General features: G+C 37.3%; 1 protein-coding gene across 1 annotated transcript in view; it reads left to right on the forward strand.

The window, feature by feature from the left end:
• PLCXD3 (phosphatidylinositol specific phospholipase C X domain containing 3) overlaps window positions 1-7,111 on the forward strand; it is a 212,157-nt gene extending 205,046 nt beyond the window's left edge. Inside the window, exon 3 of the mRNA XM_004058906.5 lies at window positions 319-7,111. Coding sequence (XP_004058954.1) covers window positions 319-472 — 154 coding nt within the window. The 3' untranslated portion in view covers window positions 473-7,111. The remainder of the gene's footprint in view (window positions 1-318) is intronic.
• Window positions 7,112-18,239: the final 11,128 nt, after the last annotated feature.

An 18,239-nucleotide genomic window follows, 5' to 3' on the forward strand; every position in this document is an offset into this window, starting at 1 on the left:
ATGACATCATATTAAATCAGAATACAAATGCAAAAATGTTGTTTTCTTAGTAGGGAAGCGTCATTATAAACTATCACAGTATCTGGGATCTGCCGAGATGAGAACTCCAATACGGATCAATATAGTGAATATTTCTCCTGCAGAGTTTCTTCAAAGGTTAAGAAATCCCCAGAGTCCATTTGGCCTTTTCCCCTTCCTGTACCTATACGTGAAACATTTATTTTAATAAGCTAGAAACTAAAGGGAAGACTGAGAATTGTAGAGCTTGAAAAATAGTATCTTGCCATCTGTGACTTTTCTTTTTGTTTCCTTTCTCAGAGCTCTTCCTGCCATGATGCAGTGGGTCCGCACGCAGAAGCCAGGAGAGAGTGGCATCAATATTGTCACTGCCGATTTTGTAGAACTTGGTGACTTTATCAGCACTGTCATAAAGCTCAACTATGTCTTTGATGAAGGAGAAGCCAACACTTGATAGCACTACTTGGAGTTTCCGTGAATAAGATGGAGAAAGCTCATTGTATTAGGGCATATTATCTGTAAACACTCTGATCTTCCTATTCCACTGAGTCTCTGAATGGAATAGGGCTGGTAGTGGGTGGGAAAAGGGGAAAAACTGTTTCTTCAGTGATTACAATCATACTCTTCATTACTATAAATATTTCATTTCCCATTTGATGAGCAAAATCTACTTCTAGTGTTAAGAATAAAAGAAAAAAAAGACCAGTAACTTTGTTTTTCAAAATTAGTCTTTGTAACATAGAATTCATGAGTGTTTACTTGATTAGGTTCTCTATTTCCAGCCTATGGCTCCTATGCTGTCTATACCCTGTAACCTTTCTGCTCCCTCTCTTGCTCACTTTTTTAAATCAGATGCTGTATGGGAATCAAAACAATTGAATGCCCAACATTTTGTGTATTACATTGTTGTCTTAAAACTTACTTGTTTTGTGGGACTTGCTATAATACTCTATAGTCATCCGCAGTTGGGCAATCATAGCTAACTTTTGGTCATAGAAAATCTGCATCAAATCAGTTTCCATGCATCAGTAATATTGAAGGTCATAATCAGTGATTTTTGTTATATGAAAATAATAGTGTTTCACAGTATTTCTAATTAAGGCAGCTATAAATATAGGAGAAAAATGTTTTTGGAGAGCTGTGAATGCCAACTTCAGAGGGAAAAATGGTTGAGGGGTGAAAGAGATGTATGGCATTTTAATTTGGCAATCTCTTAAATAATATTGCCCTGCAAGTACCCAGTAAATGGTAAGGTACAAGTGTGTTAAAATTGAAAACTCTGAAAAGAACTCTTTAAAAAGCCCTCTTAATGATGCTCTTGATGAAAGAAAAAGACAGAAGGAAGGAAGGAAGGAAGGAAGGAAAGAAGGAAAGAAGGAAGGAAGGAAGGAAAGGAAGAAAGGAAGGGAGGGAGGGAGGAAGGGAGGGAAGAAGGGAGGGAAGGAAAGAAGGAAGGAAGGGAGGAAGGAAGGAAGGAAGAGAGGGAGGGAGGGAGGAAGAGAGGAAGGAAGAAAAAAAAGACTGCAAGCTTTCCTGCCAATTTGGGATTTTCAAATATTTAATTCTAAATTCCAGATTTTAAGGAAGATTTTTCAAGAAACTGCAAGTTTTTGACTTGAAGGAAAGAAAGAGGAAGGCTGGTAGAAGCAGTTAGAGCAATGTGTTTGAAATTATGTCCATGAAGTCACAGGGATCTCTGAAATATCTTTAGGAAACTTGAAATTTATGAGGTCTGAATGGACTTGTTTAAAATTGGCTCTGACTCCTCACTTCTGAGTTTCATCCTATCCGAGGGATGAGATTAAGGCAGAGGCAAAAGTTTCACACAAAGTTTCTGCAACCTAACGTTTAATAGTCCGGGTCTACAGGGAAGAACAATGACACAGCTTGAGCGTTACTTCCTCCTTCGTGTCGTTGTGATATTTGACAACTCTAAAAAATAAAAAAAAATAAAAAAAAACTTAGAGCACAATAATCCTTGCCTATGTACTTCACAGGAATATTGTGAGGTGTTTATAAAATTATAAAATTTGATGAAATTCTTACAATTATGAATTATTTTATTTTCATGTTTAGAAATAATCACACCCCAATAGTTTCCTAGGATAATGCAGTCCATGCAAAGTAGGGTCATAGAGAAATAAAAGCATGCCCTCAGCTTTTAGTGAAATTAAATGTAGCACATATGGCTTAATCTCTTAGACTTAGATAAGGGACTTCAATTCAAAACCATATATGTCAAGACCATAAATAATCAAGAGTTGATTTCAAGATTATAAATACTCATGATCAGAAAATAGTACTTATTAGCAATTAAAGGGAGGAAAAGAAATTGTTTATACTGAAGAGAATATTTATGAGGAGTGTGTATGTACCTGTGGTATACCAAATAGCATACATGTACACACAAAAATGTGTGTATACATTTGGGTTGTGTGTATACATCTTGCCGTATACAATATACAAACATATGCCCATTCCTGTGATAGCATACAAATTCAAACATACACAAACACACACAGATATGGACACAGTACAATTCTTCTTTTCAAATGAAGACATTGATAATATTAAAAAATTTAATTTTAAGACTGAAACGCTTAATATTGTGTGAAAAAGAGTAATAAAACCTTTGAAAGTAGAGTAGATGATCACATTAAAGTATTTTTGTAAAAGAATTCTAGTGTAGGACTTAATTATTTTTAAAATATATTTCTTCTTTCCATTTTCCCTTCCCTTGTAGTTTTATTATCTTTCTGTCTTTTACACCTGCTCTTTATGTGAAAATGTATATGAATCCTTTTAAAATGATTAGGATTATTGAAATGTATGTCCCGTAAATTTGGTTTTTGGGCAGACTTTCTCTCTAACTGACTATTCATTCATCCTTCAGGAGGATCTTAGCCAAGAATATTTGCAATGACACACGAATTTAATTTTATAAATATAATGGAAAACAGATTTTTCATCATATCATGAATAAAATATAGAGGTAACTATGTTGTATTTTCTTGAACCTAGATACTTTCTCATAGTGTTTGCTTAGAATTAACTTTGTCCTATTTGTCAACTGGGTTCTGGAAAAAGACAAACATGATGAAGCTTTTGAATAATTGTGCAGTTTTTTAACTAGGGAAAGCTTTGTACTGCTGCTAATGATATGCACCCAGAAACCTTGTTAGACAAAAGGCACTTTCAAGCCAATGCTATGGTTTCCATGTGGACATACAGTGCCTATGTAGCAGGCACTTACAGTAAATGGACTTGCCTTAATTTATAAAGGAGGGAAGAGGTAGAAGGGAACCATGGGTCCTCCAGCTAGAGGGGGAGTTTACTAAAAGGGAGTCCTTGGAAAGGGGAATGGAGAGAAGGTGTCTTTGACTGTCTTCTATCCATTAGTTCTGCCCTGGAGCACACTGGGGAAGCAGGCTGCGGGCCTTCCAAAAGTAAAAAATGGTGATATGCAATTGAAGCTTATCCTCAGCCTATGCACATTTGTCTCAGCTGGGCATTGTCTTTTCAGAGAGCTTGTAGCACAAGGGCTACACATGGGCACCAAGATGGTGGTAGATACACCTTGGTGCACTTTTTGTTTTACTTGTTTCTTAAGACTATTTCACAAGTCCTGTGAGGCAAAAAAACAAAACAAAACAAAACAACCAAACAAATACAATCTAACTTTTACCCAATCTACAGCAGGAAATCAAAGGAGTGGGTGGAATGAGAGAAAATATGCAAAGAGATCATTTTTAAGTTTGCTTTCCTGTCTGTAATTTTCAAGGACTAATATAGCAAATTTTTCTTCTGCCATTATCATTTATGTCTCCCTATTTACCACACAATCATGTAAATGCAGAGAATGAGGAGGCATCTTTTAAAAGCCTTAGGATATTCTATATGATGACCTCAATATTTACTTTCAGCCATACTGGGAAAACTTACTTTTCATGGAGTGCCACCTAACAGTGAATGTATTAGAGTATAAAATGTTTGCCATGTATACACCTGTATGTGCACATACACACATTACACACACACACACAGAATGCACATTTCACACACATATACTTATTATTCAAGTTGAAACTGCACTCGAATCAATCTGATTCTATTGCTGTTTCAACTCTTAAAATCAATATCTCCTACATTAGTAGATATAAACATAATTCAAATATTTAAATATTTAAGAGGGGAAAAGTAACTAGAAAACCAATGAAAAGTGAGGCCATCAGAAATAGAAAATGCCTGGCATGAACAATCTATCTAAATTCTCAATTTCACTTCAAATTAGAGAATCCAAGATGGACTAGAATATAAATTACAAACACATACACACATCTTCACTTAAAGTTGTTTTAAGTTCTTTGAAGTTCCGACATGTTTTTAGCCAGGGTTATTTGTTCAGGTTCTTCCTTGTTAGGATTCTAGACTGGAAAGTTGGAAGTCTCAGGAAATGCATGTTTCCATGAGTTTTTTAGTTTCACAGTTTTACAGATCCAACGACACAATCTTTTAATCTTTGGTCACTCAACCAAACAGGAGTTCCATAGGCAGAGTGCTCACTTTGAATTGCTAATAGAAAATAATGCACAGTGTCCTCAGGATATGCTAAACAAGGTTTTTAAGAGCATTTTATTTTACAGCACTTTAGTCTTTTCAGCTAGATTTCAGTGACACCACGGTGTAAATGCTATATCTGCCATAACTTATTGGTGGCTCCTGTGCTACATACAGTTTTAAATAATGCTCTAAATTGTTTGTTTTCACAATGATAATGATAAAGTGTTCTGTAGAATTTGTAAAACATGTCAATTGAATCTGCTGAAAATTGTGTAATTGTTATTTCAATTGTGATACTATTTTGTAGGTAATAGTTTTAAACGTATATTTGTATGAGTCAAAAGTATGTGCTTGTATGTGGTACGTGTGTGTAAGTATATAATATCTTATCAAAAATCAAACTTATCCTAAAGAAAAAGGGCACATTGTGACCAGCCTTAATTTATTAACACTTTTTTGTTGTTTTTGCAATTTGGATTTAAAATTGAAACAGAAATTAAGTTTTTGTTAAAAATGGTGTCTTTTAATTTTGTGAGGAATGGGCTTTAGAACCTATCTGAGTTCCCACAAGCAAACTGTCCAGCTTGTGACGTACCCCATTGCTTTTTGAAATAATCAAACATCAATTCATATATTAACTTCATCTTCATACAGACTAATTTGTTTTCATCAACAATAGAACCAGTACACCTTTAATGTTGACCTTCCCAACATGGCACCCATTTTTCTTTAATGATAAATTTTCCATGAAAAATTGTTTCTCCAAACCATTACTTTTTAAAATTCAATCTTCTCAAGTAAGATGAACTGCCTTGGTGTTAGGAGAGCTTTTAAAGGCCCATCCATACTAGGTGGTTCCAACACGGTTCTCTTCTCGAGAAAACAAGTATGCAACCCACACACTTTTCTGGTCTGCCCCACGTGTAGAATTAGTCTAGCAATAGAAAACTCATGGCTGACAAGGATCTACACATGTGGTCATGCTTGAAGCAAAAATTCTGTGACCTTCTTTGGGCTTGGGATCTGAGTACAGAATATTAATTAACTTTCTTATTTCCTTTCTTTCTCCATCCTTAGTTATTCCTTTTCAATATTTAGAGTTGCCAGGTAAAATACAGGATATCCAGTGAAATTTAAATTTCAGATAAACAATATTTCTTTAGCATATTTCTCATATATTTTATCAGACATACTTTCACTTTAAAAAAAGTTTATCTGAAATTCAAATGTAACTGGGTATGTCCTATATATTTTTTCCTAAATCTCACAATTCTGTCCACACCGCCTTTCTATCTTTTTCAGCTGGGCTATCTATAAGGGTCAAGATCTACCTCCCTCCATACCCTTGTGTTCAGACACCTTATGAATATCTGCAGTCATAATGTCCTTCAAGAAGGAAAACATTGGTCAGCTCTAGGTCCTGCAAATGCTTTTTGAAGGACGAACTCAAATACAGATGGGATAATCAAGTAAATATCTTCATAGGATCAATGCCACCATGTTCAACACTTCCCTTTGCCAGCCTGTTGTGAGGTCCAAGTTTCCCCATTAATCCCTTATATAGCATTTCCCAGTAACTGAGACAACCGAAAACACACCGACATATTAGAAATGCTCCTGAAAAGTGGCAACACCGCCTAACTCAGTACCAGGACCTCTTTTAAATTCAATTTCTTTTTTCTTTCAGAGAGAAAACAAACAGATTCATTATTTCCCCCATTCACATCTTACCACAAATTATTTTTATCAGGTTAAAACTGGTCATCTACAGAATTGTAGAAAGGTGACATAGGAACTGTCTTCACTGCTGGAAGAATAAAAGAGTCTGAGGTATAGACACTGCCCTGGTGACACCTCCTCAGAACATCACTGGGGGACAGGGGAGGCAGGCGCAAGTAGGGGATAGAATCTGACCCTGACATGCAGCTATCACCTGACAGAGAGACTCGTCAAAGCAAATTATAACAACAAATACTATTTTTTTTTTGGAATTGAAAACCCAAGAAGCCCTAAAATACGAACAGTGAGATCAAAGGCTAGTTTCTAAAACAATGCAGAAAATAGAACCATGTTGGAATTCCTAAATTCTAGCTTTCAAATACTCCTGTTTCCAACAGTGAATCCTTGACAGAGACTGAATGCAGATGGAATTTTGAAACATTTTCAGTAGCTACCTCCTCTCTTGAAATTCCTATAAGTGGCAGAGGAAAATCCAAATCCTTTAATATAACATGTCCATCTCATGACTCCTGCTTACACACATTTGTGTTGATTTGCTTCATTTCTGGAGGATGGGAATTTGCAGAGCTGGTGACATTTCCTTCATTAGACACCAGAAATTCACCAGAGAGAGACAGATCTGTGCCTTCTCTTTTTAGGATCTGGTTATTGATACTTTAATAAATGTGGTGTAAAGAAAATCCATGGCTACAGTCTGTATAGAAAATGTGAATTTTTTAAATAAGATTGTGTTCTTAATGTAAAAAAGTTTATTTGTATTCAGTGAAATGCCTAATAAAGTCCTGGTACCAATTATCTTTATTTTTTATTTTAATATTTATCAGTGCTTCATTATAAGCTCAAAAATGGATCTCTTAAATAGGGCATGACTCAGAGCATCAAAAACTGTAATTCTTTTTTAACAATATGAATCATCATATTAGGGTTTCCACCATAAAAATATATATGTATATTATCTACCAATAAAGTCAATGCTGTGAGTCCTTCAATTATATAAAAGTTAGGTATCTGATGTCTAATACACTTCACTTCTGATATTATGAAGAAGGCCCATATCAATGTAGCAGTATTATAGTAACATAGCATATTAATATAAAACACAATTTCTTTTCTTTTTTTTTTTTTTTTGTTAAAAGCTTCGGGTGAAGGAAATCTATCTACTTTTATTGAGCCTGCATGGTACCTAATACATGAGACATTATTTCAGAAGTGGAATTGCCTTTGTATTTCACCAAGTAAACCCTACCTGCTGGGTTTAAATCATGCTTAAAACAAACTTTAAGCATTGTAATATTATTATAAAAATAGTCAAGCAAATAAATATGGTCCAAGATTATCTTTGGGGCTAAGCATGGACATAAATCCCCCCAAAGACTCTACTAAATCCCCCCAAAGATTCATGACACTAGAGGATTTCTATTTATAAAGCTGTAATGATTGCTGCATTCAAGAAGTAGTGTATGTCTACAAATAATAATCCACATAACTATATCTGTGTGTCTTTAACATAATATTGCTACAGCTTCATCAGAGCTCTTATTCATTTATTTTGTCATCCAACAAACATTTGCCTACTTTGTGGCAGCTTCCCCGCTAAGCACTATAAAACATTTCTAAAAAGTTTCCTAGGAAAATGGACAAAGTACAACTTTGGTAGTCTCTCACTTGAGCTAACAAGTGGCACTATTTTGTCTCTAAGCAAAGCATTCATTCTCAATGACATTTTCAAAGTAATATCCCCAGATAATAAAATGGCTTGAGCACAGTTATTCCTGAAAGCCTGAGAAGAAAGGGACAACTTCTAAAATAAGTATAATTGGAAATAGGTTGGTCATGACCACAGGCAATGAAGAGTAGACTCTTGTTCTCTCCCTGACACAAACTTTGCCACAATGTACAGGGCACTGTGTGCAAGCTGGTGGCCACTTCCTATCTGTAGCTTTAAAACAGAAAAAGCAGAGCTCTATCCCTTTTCCTTTCTCCCCTCACCTCCAGACTTCAGAAGAAACTGCCTTTGCACCACAGGAGAGGCTGATAGCACCACTGAGATGTTAACAAGTAGACTTCTGCATCTCAGGTAAGCTGACCCCATAAATAAAAGAGGTATCTCCTCCATATAAGGTAAAAATAATGGTGCTTCCTACATCAAAGGGGTAAAAACATCATCTGGAATTGAAGGAGATAATTCTTTTCAGGTGGAAAAAAATACTGTAGGACAATAAGAGGTTTCATCATTGGCTCTCGACATGTGGTTCAATGTATGTTCTTAGAGATAAGCCATAATAATGGCTGCACTGGAATTAAGTAGCAAGAAGTAAATCTAAATGTGATGGGCATTGATACCATATTCACTCTTCAGTCCTGTGCATAGAACTATTCCTGGAAACATCTGGATCTGTGAGGCAAAGGTGAACCACATTAAACTCTAACAAGTGTGCCTTAGTGCCACAGTGACAGGGAGAGGAAGGTGTTTGAGAACACCAATGCTGGCAGCTCCCGAAGCACCTCTTGGTAGAACCCTTATACTCTATTCGCACTTACTTCTTCACAGGAATATGTAAGCTTGACCTCCTGGGGTTATACTGAGAAACAAGAGAAAATCTTTTGCCTCAACACAACTACCCAGTTGTTATTAAATTGTGTTCTTTCACTTTAGAAAAAAAAAATGTGCCTGTAGACTGGTTTCTACATTGTATGGGGATAAGGCAGAACATTTTAATTTAGAACCAATAATCCTTTTCTCTTAGGACTATAAGAATATTAGCCTTTGATTTAAGCATTGAAGGTAAAATATTCTTGTATTCCTAGCGCATAGCAGGTATTAAAACATGTTTGGAAACAATGAAATCAAAGTGCGGCTGATTGTGACCCAATCAAACTGTGGACAGTTGCTTGATAAGGGTCACATACATGCTAAATATTGATAGGTGGTAATGAGGGCTCAAAAAACCATAAGGCAGTATCCCTACCTGTTGTATTCTTTGGAGAAATACTGAGAAAGTCAGGAGACTTTAGGGGAAAATGCACTGCATGGTGTTCTCTGTAAGAGTAAAAGACCCGTCTCTTAGGCTCTAAAGTCAACTCTCAATCTTGTTGAAGAATATTCAACCATGGGAACTTGGCTTATCTATTCTAAAAAGAGTGAAAAAGAGTTGGGAAGGAGGTTACATTTTGAGCTTCAACAAAATGTCCCGTTAAATTTTCCCAAAATCCCTATTAAATTTTTTATTCGCTCCTAGATACATGTGGGGTTGCATAAACTGTTAACTAAAATTCCACAGATTCTTGCTGCCACAGAAGACCGTTGCTCACATACCCTTTTGGAAGACTACCTCTTACCCCATGCTTTTCTGAGTGCCCAGAAGATACTAGGTAGTTGCAAAAACAATTTCCGTTTTTGCCATTATTTCCTGTTTGATTCATATTAAACTCCACTACTTCTGGCTACTGCCTGTGCTTCTTTCTCATCTTGATGCCCACTGCAGTCTCTGGTCTCTGCCAGACCCAGCGATCTGCCCAGTTAGCACTGCTTATCCACAGCTGGGCATCCTACAAAGGTGGAGTCTTCTGGGACTAAAGGGGTGACCGGCCTATGGCCAACTAAAGCTAGGTGAGGAAACGCTTCTCCTCCCGTTATGTTACATTCTAACAGAGGGGCTCAGATATAGGGCTCTTACATTCTAATAATTACCCGAGATCAGAGGAGTGGAAGTTTCTTTCTTTCTTTCTTTTTATTTATTTATTTTTTTTTTTTTGAGACAAGAGTCTCCATCTGTTCCTTAAGCTGGAGTGCAGTGCAGTGCAGTGGTGCAACCATAGCTTACTGCAGCCTCAAGCTCCTGGGCTCAAGTGATCCTCCCACCTCAGCCAACCTAGTAGCTGGGACCGTAGGCATGCGCCACCATTCCCAGCTAATTTTTAAAAATTTTTGGTAGGGACAGGGTCTCACTATGTTGCCCAGGCTGGTCTTGAACTCCTGGTCCCAAGTGATCCTCCTGCCTCACCTTTCCCAAGTGCTGGGATTGCAGGCATATCATTTTTAGATCTGGTTCTCTCTCTCTCCCTCCCTCTTTTCCACTACCTATCCCCCTCCCCCTCTCCCTCTCTCTCATCTATGGCCTGGAGACAGAAATGAATTCCAGTGACAACCACTGTACTATTCTCAAAATTGCCACTCCCCTTTGAGGACCAGAGCTTTCTTCTTGGTCAAATTTATCTTCCTGGCTTCTCATTCTCTCAAGACATTAACCTAGTTGATTTCTTAATTTTTATAAAAATAGGGCTCTGAGAGACCCACCCTCCCAGCTCTGTTATTTAGAATCATTCTAGAACCCCACGTGTGTGTGGTCTAAAAGAACCAGCAGCTCCTGCTAGCAGCCATCTCCACACAGACAGGCAAGTGATAAAATTGAGTAGGGGGCTTTGTGTTTGGGTTCCAAGTTTTCCCTTAGTAGAATTCTTCCTTCCCCTGTCCACCCCAAACAAAACTTATTCTCTCCCTCACACACACACACAAAATGATGAGTTCATTTACAATGAAGTATTTAATGTGGCTTAAAATAGCAGTTTTTCAATTTTTTTTTACTATACAGGAGTGTTTACAGAAAAATGAAATCACAAAGCAATATATTACAGGATGGCTGTCATAGGGAAAGGCCAGTGGCTTTGTGTCCCCTTTCCCTAGCTCTCCTGAGAGGCTCTATGGAAACTCCTAGGACTGTCCAGAGCAGCACTTCTCAAACGTTTTCCTAATAGTTTCAACCTAGAAACATAATGAGTTTCACTGATCTGATTTGGGCCTAAAGGCAATTGCCCAAACAAGCACTGGGTATGAGAATAGAATGGACTGATTGGCTGGGCCTTTGCCAGCCCCATCCATATGAGTGAACTGCAAATGAGGAAGAGGGGGCTTACAAGAAAAACCTAAGTTCTGCTACTACAAGATGTTAGAAGGTGCTCTAGTCAGGCACAAATAGCAGATGTCATCTACATAAGTTTCCCAATACCTCTGAAACCATGCCATGTAGGTGGGCATTGCATTTATTTACGCATTAGGGTGGCCTTGATTGTTTTGACTTCAGTTCTGAATCCCAGAGGAGATTAAAAAGTAAAAACTAACATTAAGTCTAATTTTAACTCTTACTTTTTGATTTTTTTCTTTTGCTTTTTAATTTTAAATTATGTCAAACTTACAGAGAAGTTGCAAAAATATTAGAGAAAACATCCATATATATTTTCCTCGGAGTCACTTTTTAGTTAATATTTTTTCAATGTTAACTTATCATCTGGAAAACAGTGTGCTTTTAAATGATTATTCACATTCCAGAAAGAAATTTTTAATTAAGAGGTCAGAATTGAAAAGTTTAAAAACCTATATCCCCACAGTCATTCATATAATAAAGTAGGTCTTCATTCAAAATTCACATTATACTAAAGCACCACAGAGAATATAAAAAGAAACCCAATGGTTTATATAAAAAGAGGGGAAAAGAAAGTTTCAATGATGTATAATATGTGAGAAGGTATTAGGTGGGCTGCTTAGTCTGAATAAGATGCAGGCTAGAATTCTCACTGTGGAGGAAGTAACAGACAATTCTTCTGAGACAACTTTCAGAAGAAGGTGCCAATATGGTCAAATTAATGGTTCAACAATGGGGGAAAATTACAGCCTTGGTAGCACCAAATTATTTCCTCCCCAATCAATACAAGTTGCAGGAGATCCCAATGTCATCAGCTCAGTTCTTGGGGTCTGTATTAGTCCGTTTTCACACTGCTGATAAAGACATACCTCAGATTGGGTAATCTATACAGAAAAAGAGGTTTAACGGACTCAGTTCCATGTGGCTGGGGAGGCCTCACAATCATGGCGGAAGGTGAAAGGCATGTCTCACCTGGCAGCAGACAAAAGAAGAGAGCTTGTGCAGGGAGACTCCCATTTTTAAAACCGTCAGGTCTCATGGGACTTATTCACTATCATGAGAACAGTATGGGAAAGACCTGCCCCCATGATTAAATTACCTCAACCGGGTTCCTCCCACAACACGTGGGAATTGTGGAAGTTACAATGCAAGATGAATTTGTAATTCATTCACAGCCAAACCATGTCAGGGTCACTATTGACCTGATGAGTTACAAGAGAATTGTAACTTATTCACAGCCAAACCATATCAGGGTCACTATTAAAATAGTTGGCAGAACCACATCTACCTGATACCTGAGATAAGGTATATCTAAATTGGGAAAGTGGATGAAATATAGTGTGGGGTGTGTGTGTGTGTGTGTGTGTGTGTGTGTGTGTGTGTGTGTTAATATTTAGGTGCTCCATAGGATTTTCTGCAGGGTTTTATCTTAAAAGATATTTTTTAAATCTAATTCAGATGCCCCCATCTAATAAGGCCTTCCACAAGGCCACATTCCCAAATTCTGGTCACTATTTCAGCAGTTACAATTTCTTATGGAGCTATAAGAAAAAGACCTTCTTAATCAAAAGCACATAATATAAAAATAAGTTTTTAAACTAATACTGAAAATATCAAAATATGATCAGCAGCCCTATGAGCACAAGAATGTTTTTGTCTTATTTACCTGTGAATCCCCAATACTTCGTATGGTAATTGCACATTAGTTCCCCAAGGCTTCCATAACAAATTGGATGGTTTAAAGAACAAAAACGTATTCTCTCACTGTCCTGAAGACTAAAAGTCTGAAATCAAAGTGTCAAAAGTATTGGTTATTTCTGGAGGCTCAAAGGAAAAAAAAACATCCCATGCTTCTCCTCCAGGTTTTGGTGGTTGTTGGCAATTCTCAGCATCCCTTGGCTTGTCAAGGCATTACTCCAATCTCTGCTGCCATCATTACATCATCCCCTTGGTGTTTATCTCTGGGTCCTCTCCTTTTCTTATAAGGGCACCAGTCACTGGATGTAGGGCCCACCCTAATGCAGTATGACTTCATCTTAACTAATTACATCTGTAAAAATCCTACAGTCCTCTCTTATTCACCATTTCACTTTCTGAGGTTTCAGTTACCCACAGTCAACTGTGGTCTGGAAATATTACATGGAAAATTCCAGAAATAAATAATTCATATGTTTTGAATTTCCTGCCATTCTGAGTAGCATAAGGAATCTCACTCTGTCCCAATCTGATCGGTCATCAGATCGACTTTCTCGGCATCGCAGTGCTTATGTTCAAGTTATTTCTTGTTTTATTTAAAAATGGCCCCAAAGCACAAGGGTAGGGATGCTGATGATTCATATATGCCAATGAGAAGCCATAAAGTGCTTCCTTTAAGCAAAAAGGCGAAAATTCTTAAGAAAAATAAGTTGTATGATTAGGTTGCTAAGATCTATGGCAAGAATGCATCTCCTATCCATGAAATTATAAAGAAGGAAAAATAAATTTGTGTGTAGTATGTACAGTGTTCAGCACTATTCCTGCTTTCAGGCATCCACTGGGCGTCTTGGAATATATCTCCCATGGGTAAGGGGAAACTACTGTATTTCCTTACCAGGTTTACATTCTGAGATTCAGGGTATGCAAGGATTTGGAGGGATACTGTTCAGACCACTAAAAATTGGTATATATCCTAAAGAAATGCTGAAATATTCACCATGTGTTACAAAATAATATATATATCATCCATCTTTCTTTTGATAGATCCTTCTACAATTCAGTAGGTTAGTTGTTCAGTGAACTTAAATCAAAATAGCATGAAATAGAATTTAAATTATTAGTATATAAAAATTCATTTGAAATATTTTTTCTTATAATGCTGAAAATATAAAAAGAAATACAAGTCCTGGACTTCAGAAACATTCTCACATTTTTAAGTAACTTTAAAAAATAATGGTTTGGTATACTCTGCTCAAATAGTCTATTTTTTCTACAACTTCTCTTCATTGCATTTTTCTGTAGACCTCTTCTCAGGTAGAACGATTACATGATCAGTAATCCTTCTTTAAATAAGTTTTATAATTTTTCAAAACATTGCACTTCAAGAGATATAACAGAATGAACCCTGTGTTAACAAATTTAAAAGTGACATTTAAACAGAACATGTTTGCTCTCTCATTGTCTCATATAGCACCAGAGAGACTCTGGTGTTTCTGTTAGAAACAAACAGGAGACAGAAACCACACTAAGTTGAAAAGATAAAGTTTAATATGTAATTATTAACTGTAACAGAGGATTGAAGAAATGGAATATTGGCTACTGTTGGGAACAGGCCCCCCAAAATCTGGCCTTAAACTGGCCCCAAAACTGGCCATAAACAAAATCTCTGCAGCACTGCGACATGTTCATGATGGCCATGACGCCCACGCTGAAAGGTTGTGGGTTTACTGGAATGACGGCAAGGAACACCTGGCCCACTCAGGGCAGAAAACCGCTTAAAGGCGTTCTTAAGCCACAAGCAATAGCATGAGTGATCTGTGCCTTAAGGACATGCTCCTGCTGCAGAAAACTAGCCAAACCCCTCCCTTTATTTCAGCCCATCCCTTTATTTCCCATAAGGAATACTTTTAGTTAATCTATAATCTATGGAAACAATGCTTATTACTGGCTTGCTGTTAATAAATACTTGGGTAAATCTCTGTTTGAGGCTCTCAGCTCTGAAAGCTGTGAGAACCCTGATTTCCCACTCCACACCTCTATATTTCTGTGTGTGTGTGTCTTTAATTCCTCTAGCGCTGCTGCGTTAGGGTCTCCCTGACCGAGCTGGTCTCAGAAGGCTACCATGAAGTAAGGAGAACTATAAGGAATATAAGAATAGCAGAAATAAGGAGCAATACCCACTCTTAGGGCTTAAGTAGAGCATCCAAGTAAGAACTTCCCAAAGCGTTGAGATTCATACTTCACTGGGGAGGGCAAAACAATGGCTCACTGGATGTCAGAAAAGGTGCTGAGATGCTGTGCCATTGGAACCTGATGGCAGTCTGCTCTCTGAAGAAAACCATCCAGAGGGAGAGGTAATGTCTCAGAATTTGCTGCAATGTTGCACAAGAGGGTTCAGGGAAAACTGCGCACAGAGATGTGCCCCTTCACGGGTGCCTTGCTGAAAAAACCATCTAAGGGGCTCCATGGGGCAGCTGTTGGTCAGTGAGTGCTCCTGGGCACTGTGTACTGCAGGAGCTGGGCACTGCAGGAGCTCGGCATTGAGAAGCCCAGTACTAGAGAAACCATGCTGCAGGATCCTGGCAGGCGGAACAAACTGGGACCAGGAAGAAAATGAAGCTTTCTTCCTCTAAACTCCCTCCAAGTCCTCCACTGGTAAAGCCTAACATTGAGCCAGATAACAAAGAAAACCTATTTAAAGTCTATATTATCACAAAGCAGGCACTAAAATATGAATTTGGAGCTGAGACAATAAACTGATACTTGGCACATCTGGTTAACCAATTTTCTTACTTTGTAAACTGAGTTCAATCATGTATTGCTTAATGAGGTATTCTAGACTGCTAGGACACTAACTTTTGTGGAGACAAGAGAGTTTCTCTAAATTATACAAGTGCTAAGGGAACACCAAAATACTGGAGGCTAAATACGTCACCTGATACGTTCTATTTGTATAACACTTAAACATAGTGACCTTCAATGCTTAGCCTGTTACAATGCTTTTTATGTTTATTATGAATAAAATTGAAACCATCATTACATAGAATTATTATTTCTATTTTAAAAGTCTTATTAATATTATATCTAAATTATTCTTTCTTACTTCATGCTTTTCCTACCATTTATTTTTACATTGCTGTTTTCTGACAAACATTAACAGTAGAGGACGTAAACTCCAGGCAGAGTTTATCAAATATCTTTTATGTATTTGTGCTTTCCTTATATTTTCTAATTTATTTATCAAAAATTTACACTTTAAGCTTGAATATTATCATCTCTATGTTACAAATAAGGAAATGAAGACTTAGACAAGTTCAATAACTTGACCAAGTCCATATAAGCTAATAAATCATTGAATCAGGATGCAGGCATGTCTAGATCAATGACTCATCAGTACTCTATAATGGCCCCTGAAGAAAATAATGTCAATGATTAGAAGAAAACTATAAAATAGCTGTGCCATCGCTACTATTTGCTTTCCTTCCCTTCCCTTCCCTTCATTTATAATTGCAGAGGACATCATTACTTCTGGCAGCATTAGAATAGCTAAGGAAGATCAATAATGACTATTTTTAAAAACATATATCATAATTTATGATTCTTAAGTAAGCTTATGGGATCTAATTTTACTCATTTTTTTCATTTCACCTTCTTGTTTCCACATTCCCTTTTTCTCAGAAAGTGATGTTAATAAGCCTTCTCCTATCACTGTCTAACTCACAGGGACCCACTGTTAACATCCAAGAGAGGGCAGAACAAAGAATAAGTTTGTTGCCAACCCTTGTGGTTATTTCCATAGAGACTTAATAAACTGATCAATAAAAGGCAATTTAGAGAAATAAAGAAGCTGTGTAAACAAATGTCTTGTTGATCAGTGAACATTTATGTATCTTCTCATTCAATAATTTGCTTTAGAATCCACCTAAGAAATACTGCACCCTATCTTTTAATGCTTAGGATATTTGATTATTTGACAAAAGAAACACATAATCTATGCATTGATTAACATGTTTCATGTATCTAATTCAAAGCTTATCACAAAAGCTCACCACCTCAGTTTCAATAATTTCTATAAATAATCCAATAACAAAGTACTTACTGAATGTATTTATTTATGTGATAGGCTGGGGATACAACTATGAATAAGGCACACCAAACTCACAGCTCTCCTGCAGCTTAAAGTTTAGTGAAGGAGACTGGCAATAAACAAAATAAAAAAGTAGATTTATGGCATTTTAGAAAGTGATATGGGAAAAATAAAGCAGTGAAAGGGGATAGGGTACTACAATTTTAAAAGGGAAGGTGAGAAAACATCTCACTGAGAAGATGGCATTGGAGAAAAGAACACCTTTGTTCAAAGCTAAAGTGAGCCATACCAACACCTGGAGAGGAACACTCCAGCAAGAGTTTATCCAGCATCTCTTATATATCTCTGAGATCCCAATGTGTCTTGTTCCTGCTCTGTGTGGGCTCTGATTGATTTCACTTCTTTTATTCTGCCCCAGGGCTTCCCATTGATAGTACTATAGACTCGTGAGCACTTAAACCCACACATGTGCAAGTTGGAAGGGCATGGAAGTGCAAGTTGGAAGTTTATCCACGTGGATAAACTTCAACCAATGCAAGAGAAGATCATCTGGATGAGCTCTTCTTCCTTTGTGTTCCCCAGGAACACTCAAGGTTGCTCAAGAGTGTATGCCAGTGAACTGAGCAGCTAACTGCAGTAACTGGAAGCAGGCTCAATAATGTGTCCTTGCCCTGGTTCTTCCTCCTTCCCTGCATCACTCTTCTTGCCCTTCTCACCTGTGCCCTGGGATTGAACTCCCTGAAAACATCACATAAGCTCTATGCCTCCATTTCTGGGTAGCACATGCTGAGGCACAAATTGGAAAAGAAGTGCAAAATCCTCAGATGGATATGTGCTTGGCATGCTAAAGAACAGCAAGAAGGCCACTGTAGTAAGATCAAATGGAGCAAGGGGGATGATATAATAGAATTTTGTCCAGAGGTAATGGAGGACCCATCATGTAGGGCCTTATAGACCTTAACAGAACTTTGTCTTTGGTTCTATTTGAGATGAGAAGCTGTTGACATCATCTGCATTATGATTTAACAGGATGACTCTGGGCACTGTGTTAACAAGAGACTGAAGGGGACAAGAGTAGAAACGGATAACCAGTTTGGAGTCTACTGTAGCAATTCTGGTAACAGATGATGACGTCGGCCAGTAACAGCAGAAGTGAAAAGATATGGTAGATTATGGGTATATTGTGAGGGTAAATCTATTTGAACTTTTTTATGGTGTGA

The sequence above is a fragment of the Gorilla gorilla genome, chromosome 19 (assembly GCF_029281585.2).
Source record: "Gorilla gorilla gorilla isolate KB3781 chromosome 19, NHGRI_mGorGor1-v2.1_pri, whole genome shotgun sequence".
Lineage (NCBI taxonomy): Eukaryota > Metazoa > Chordata > Mammalia > Primates > Hominidae > Gorilla > Gorilla gorilla.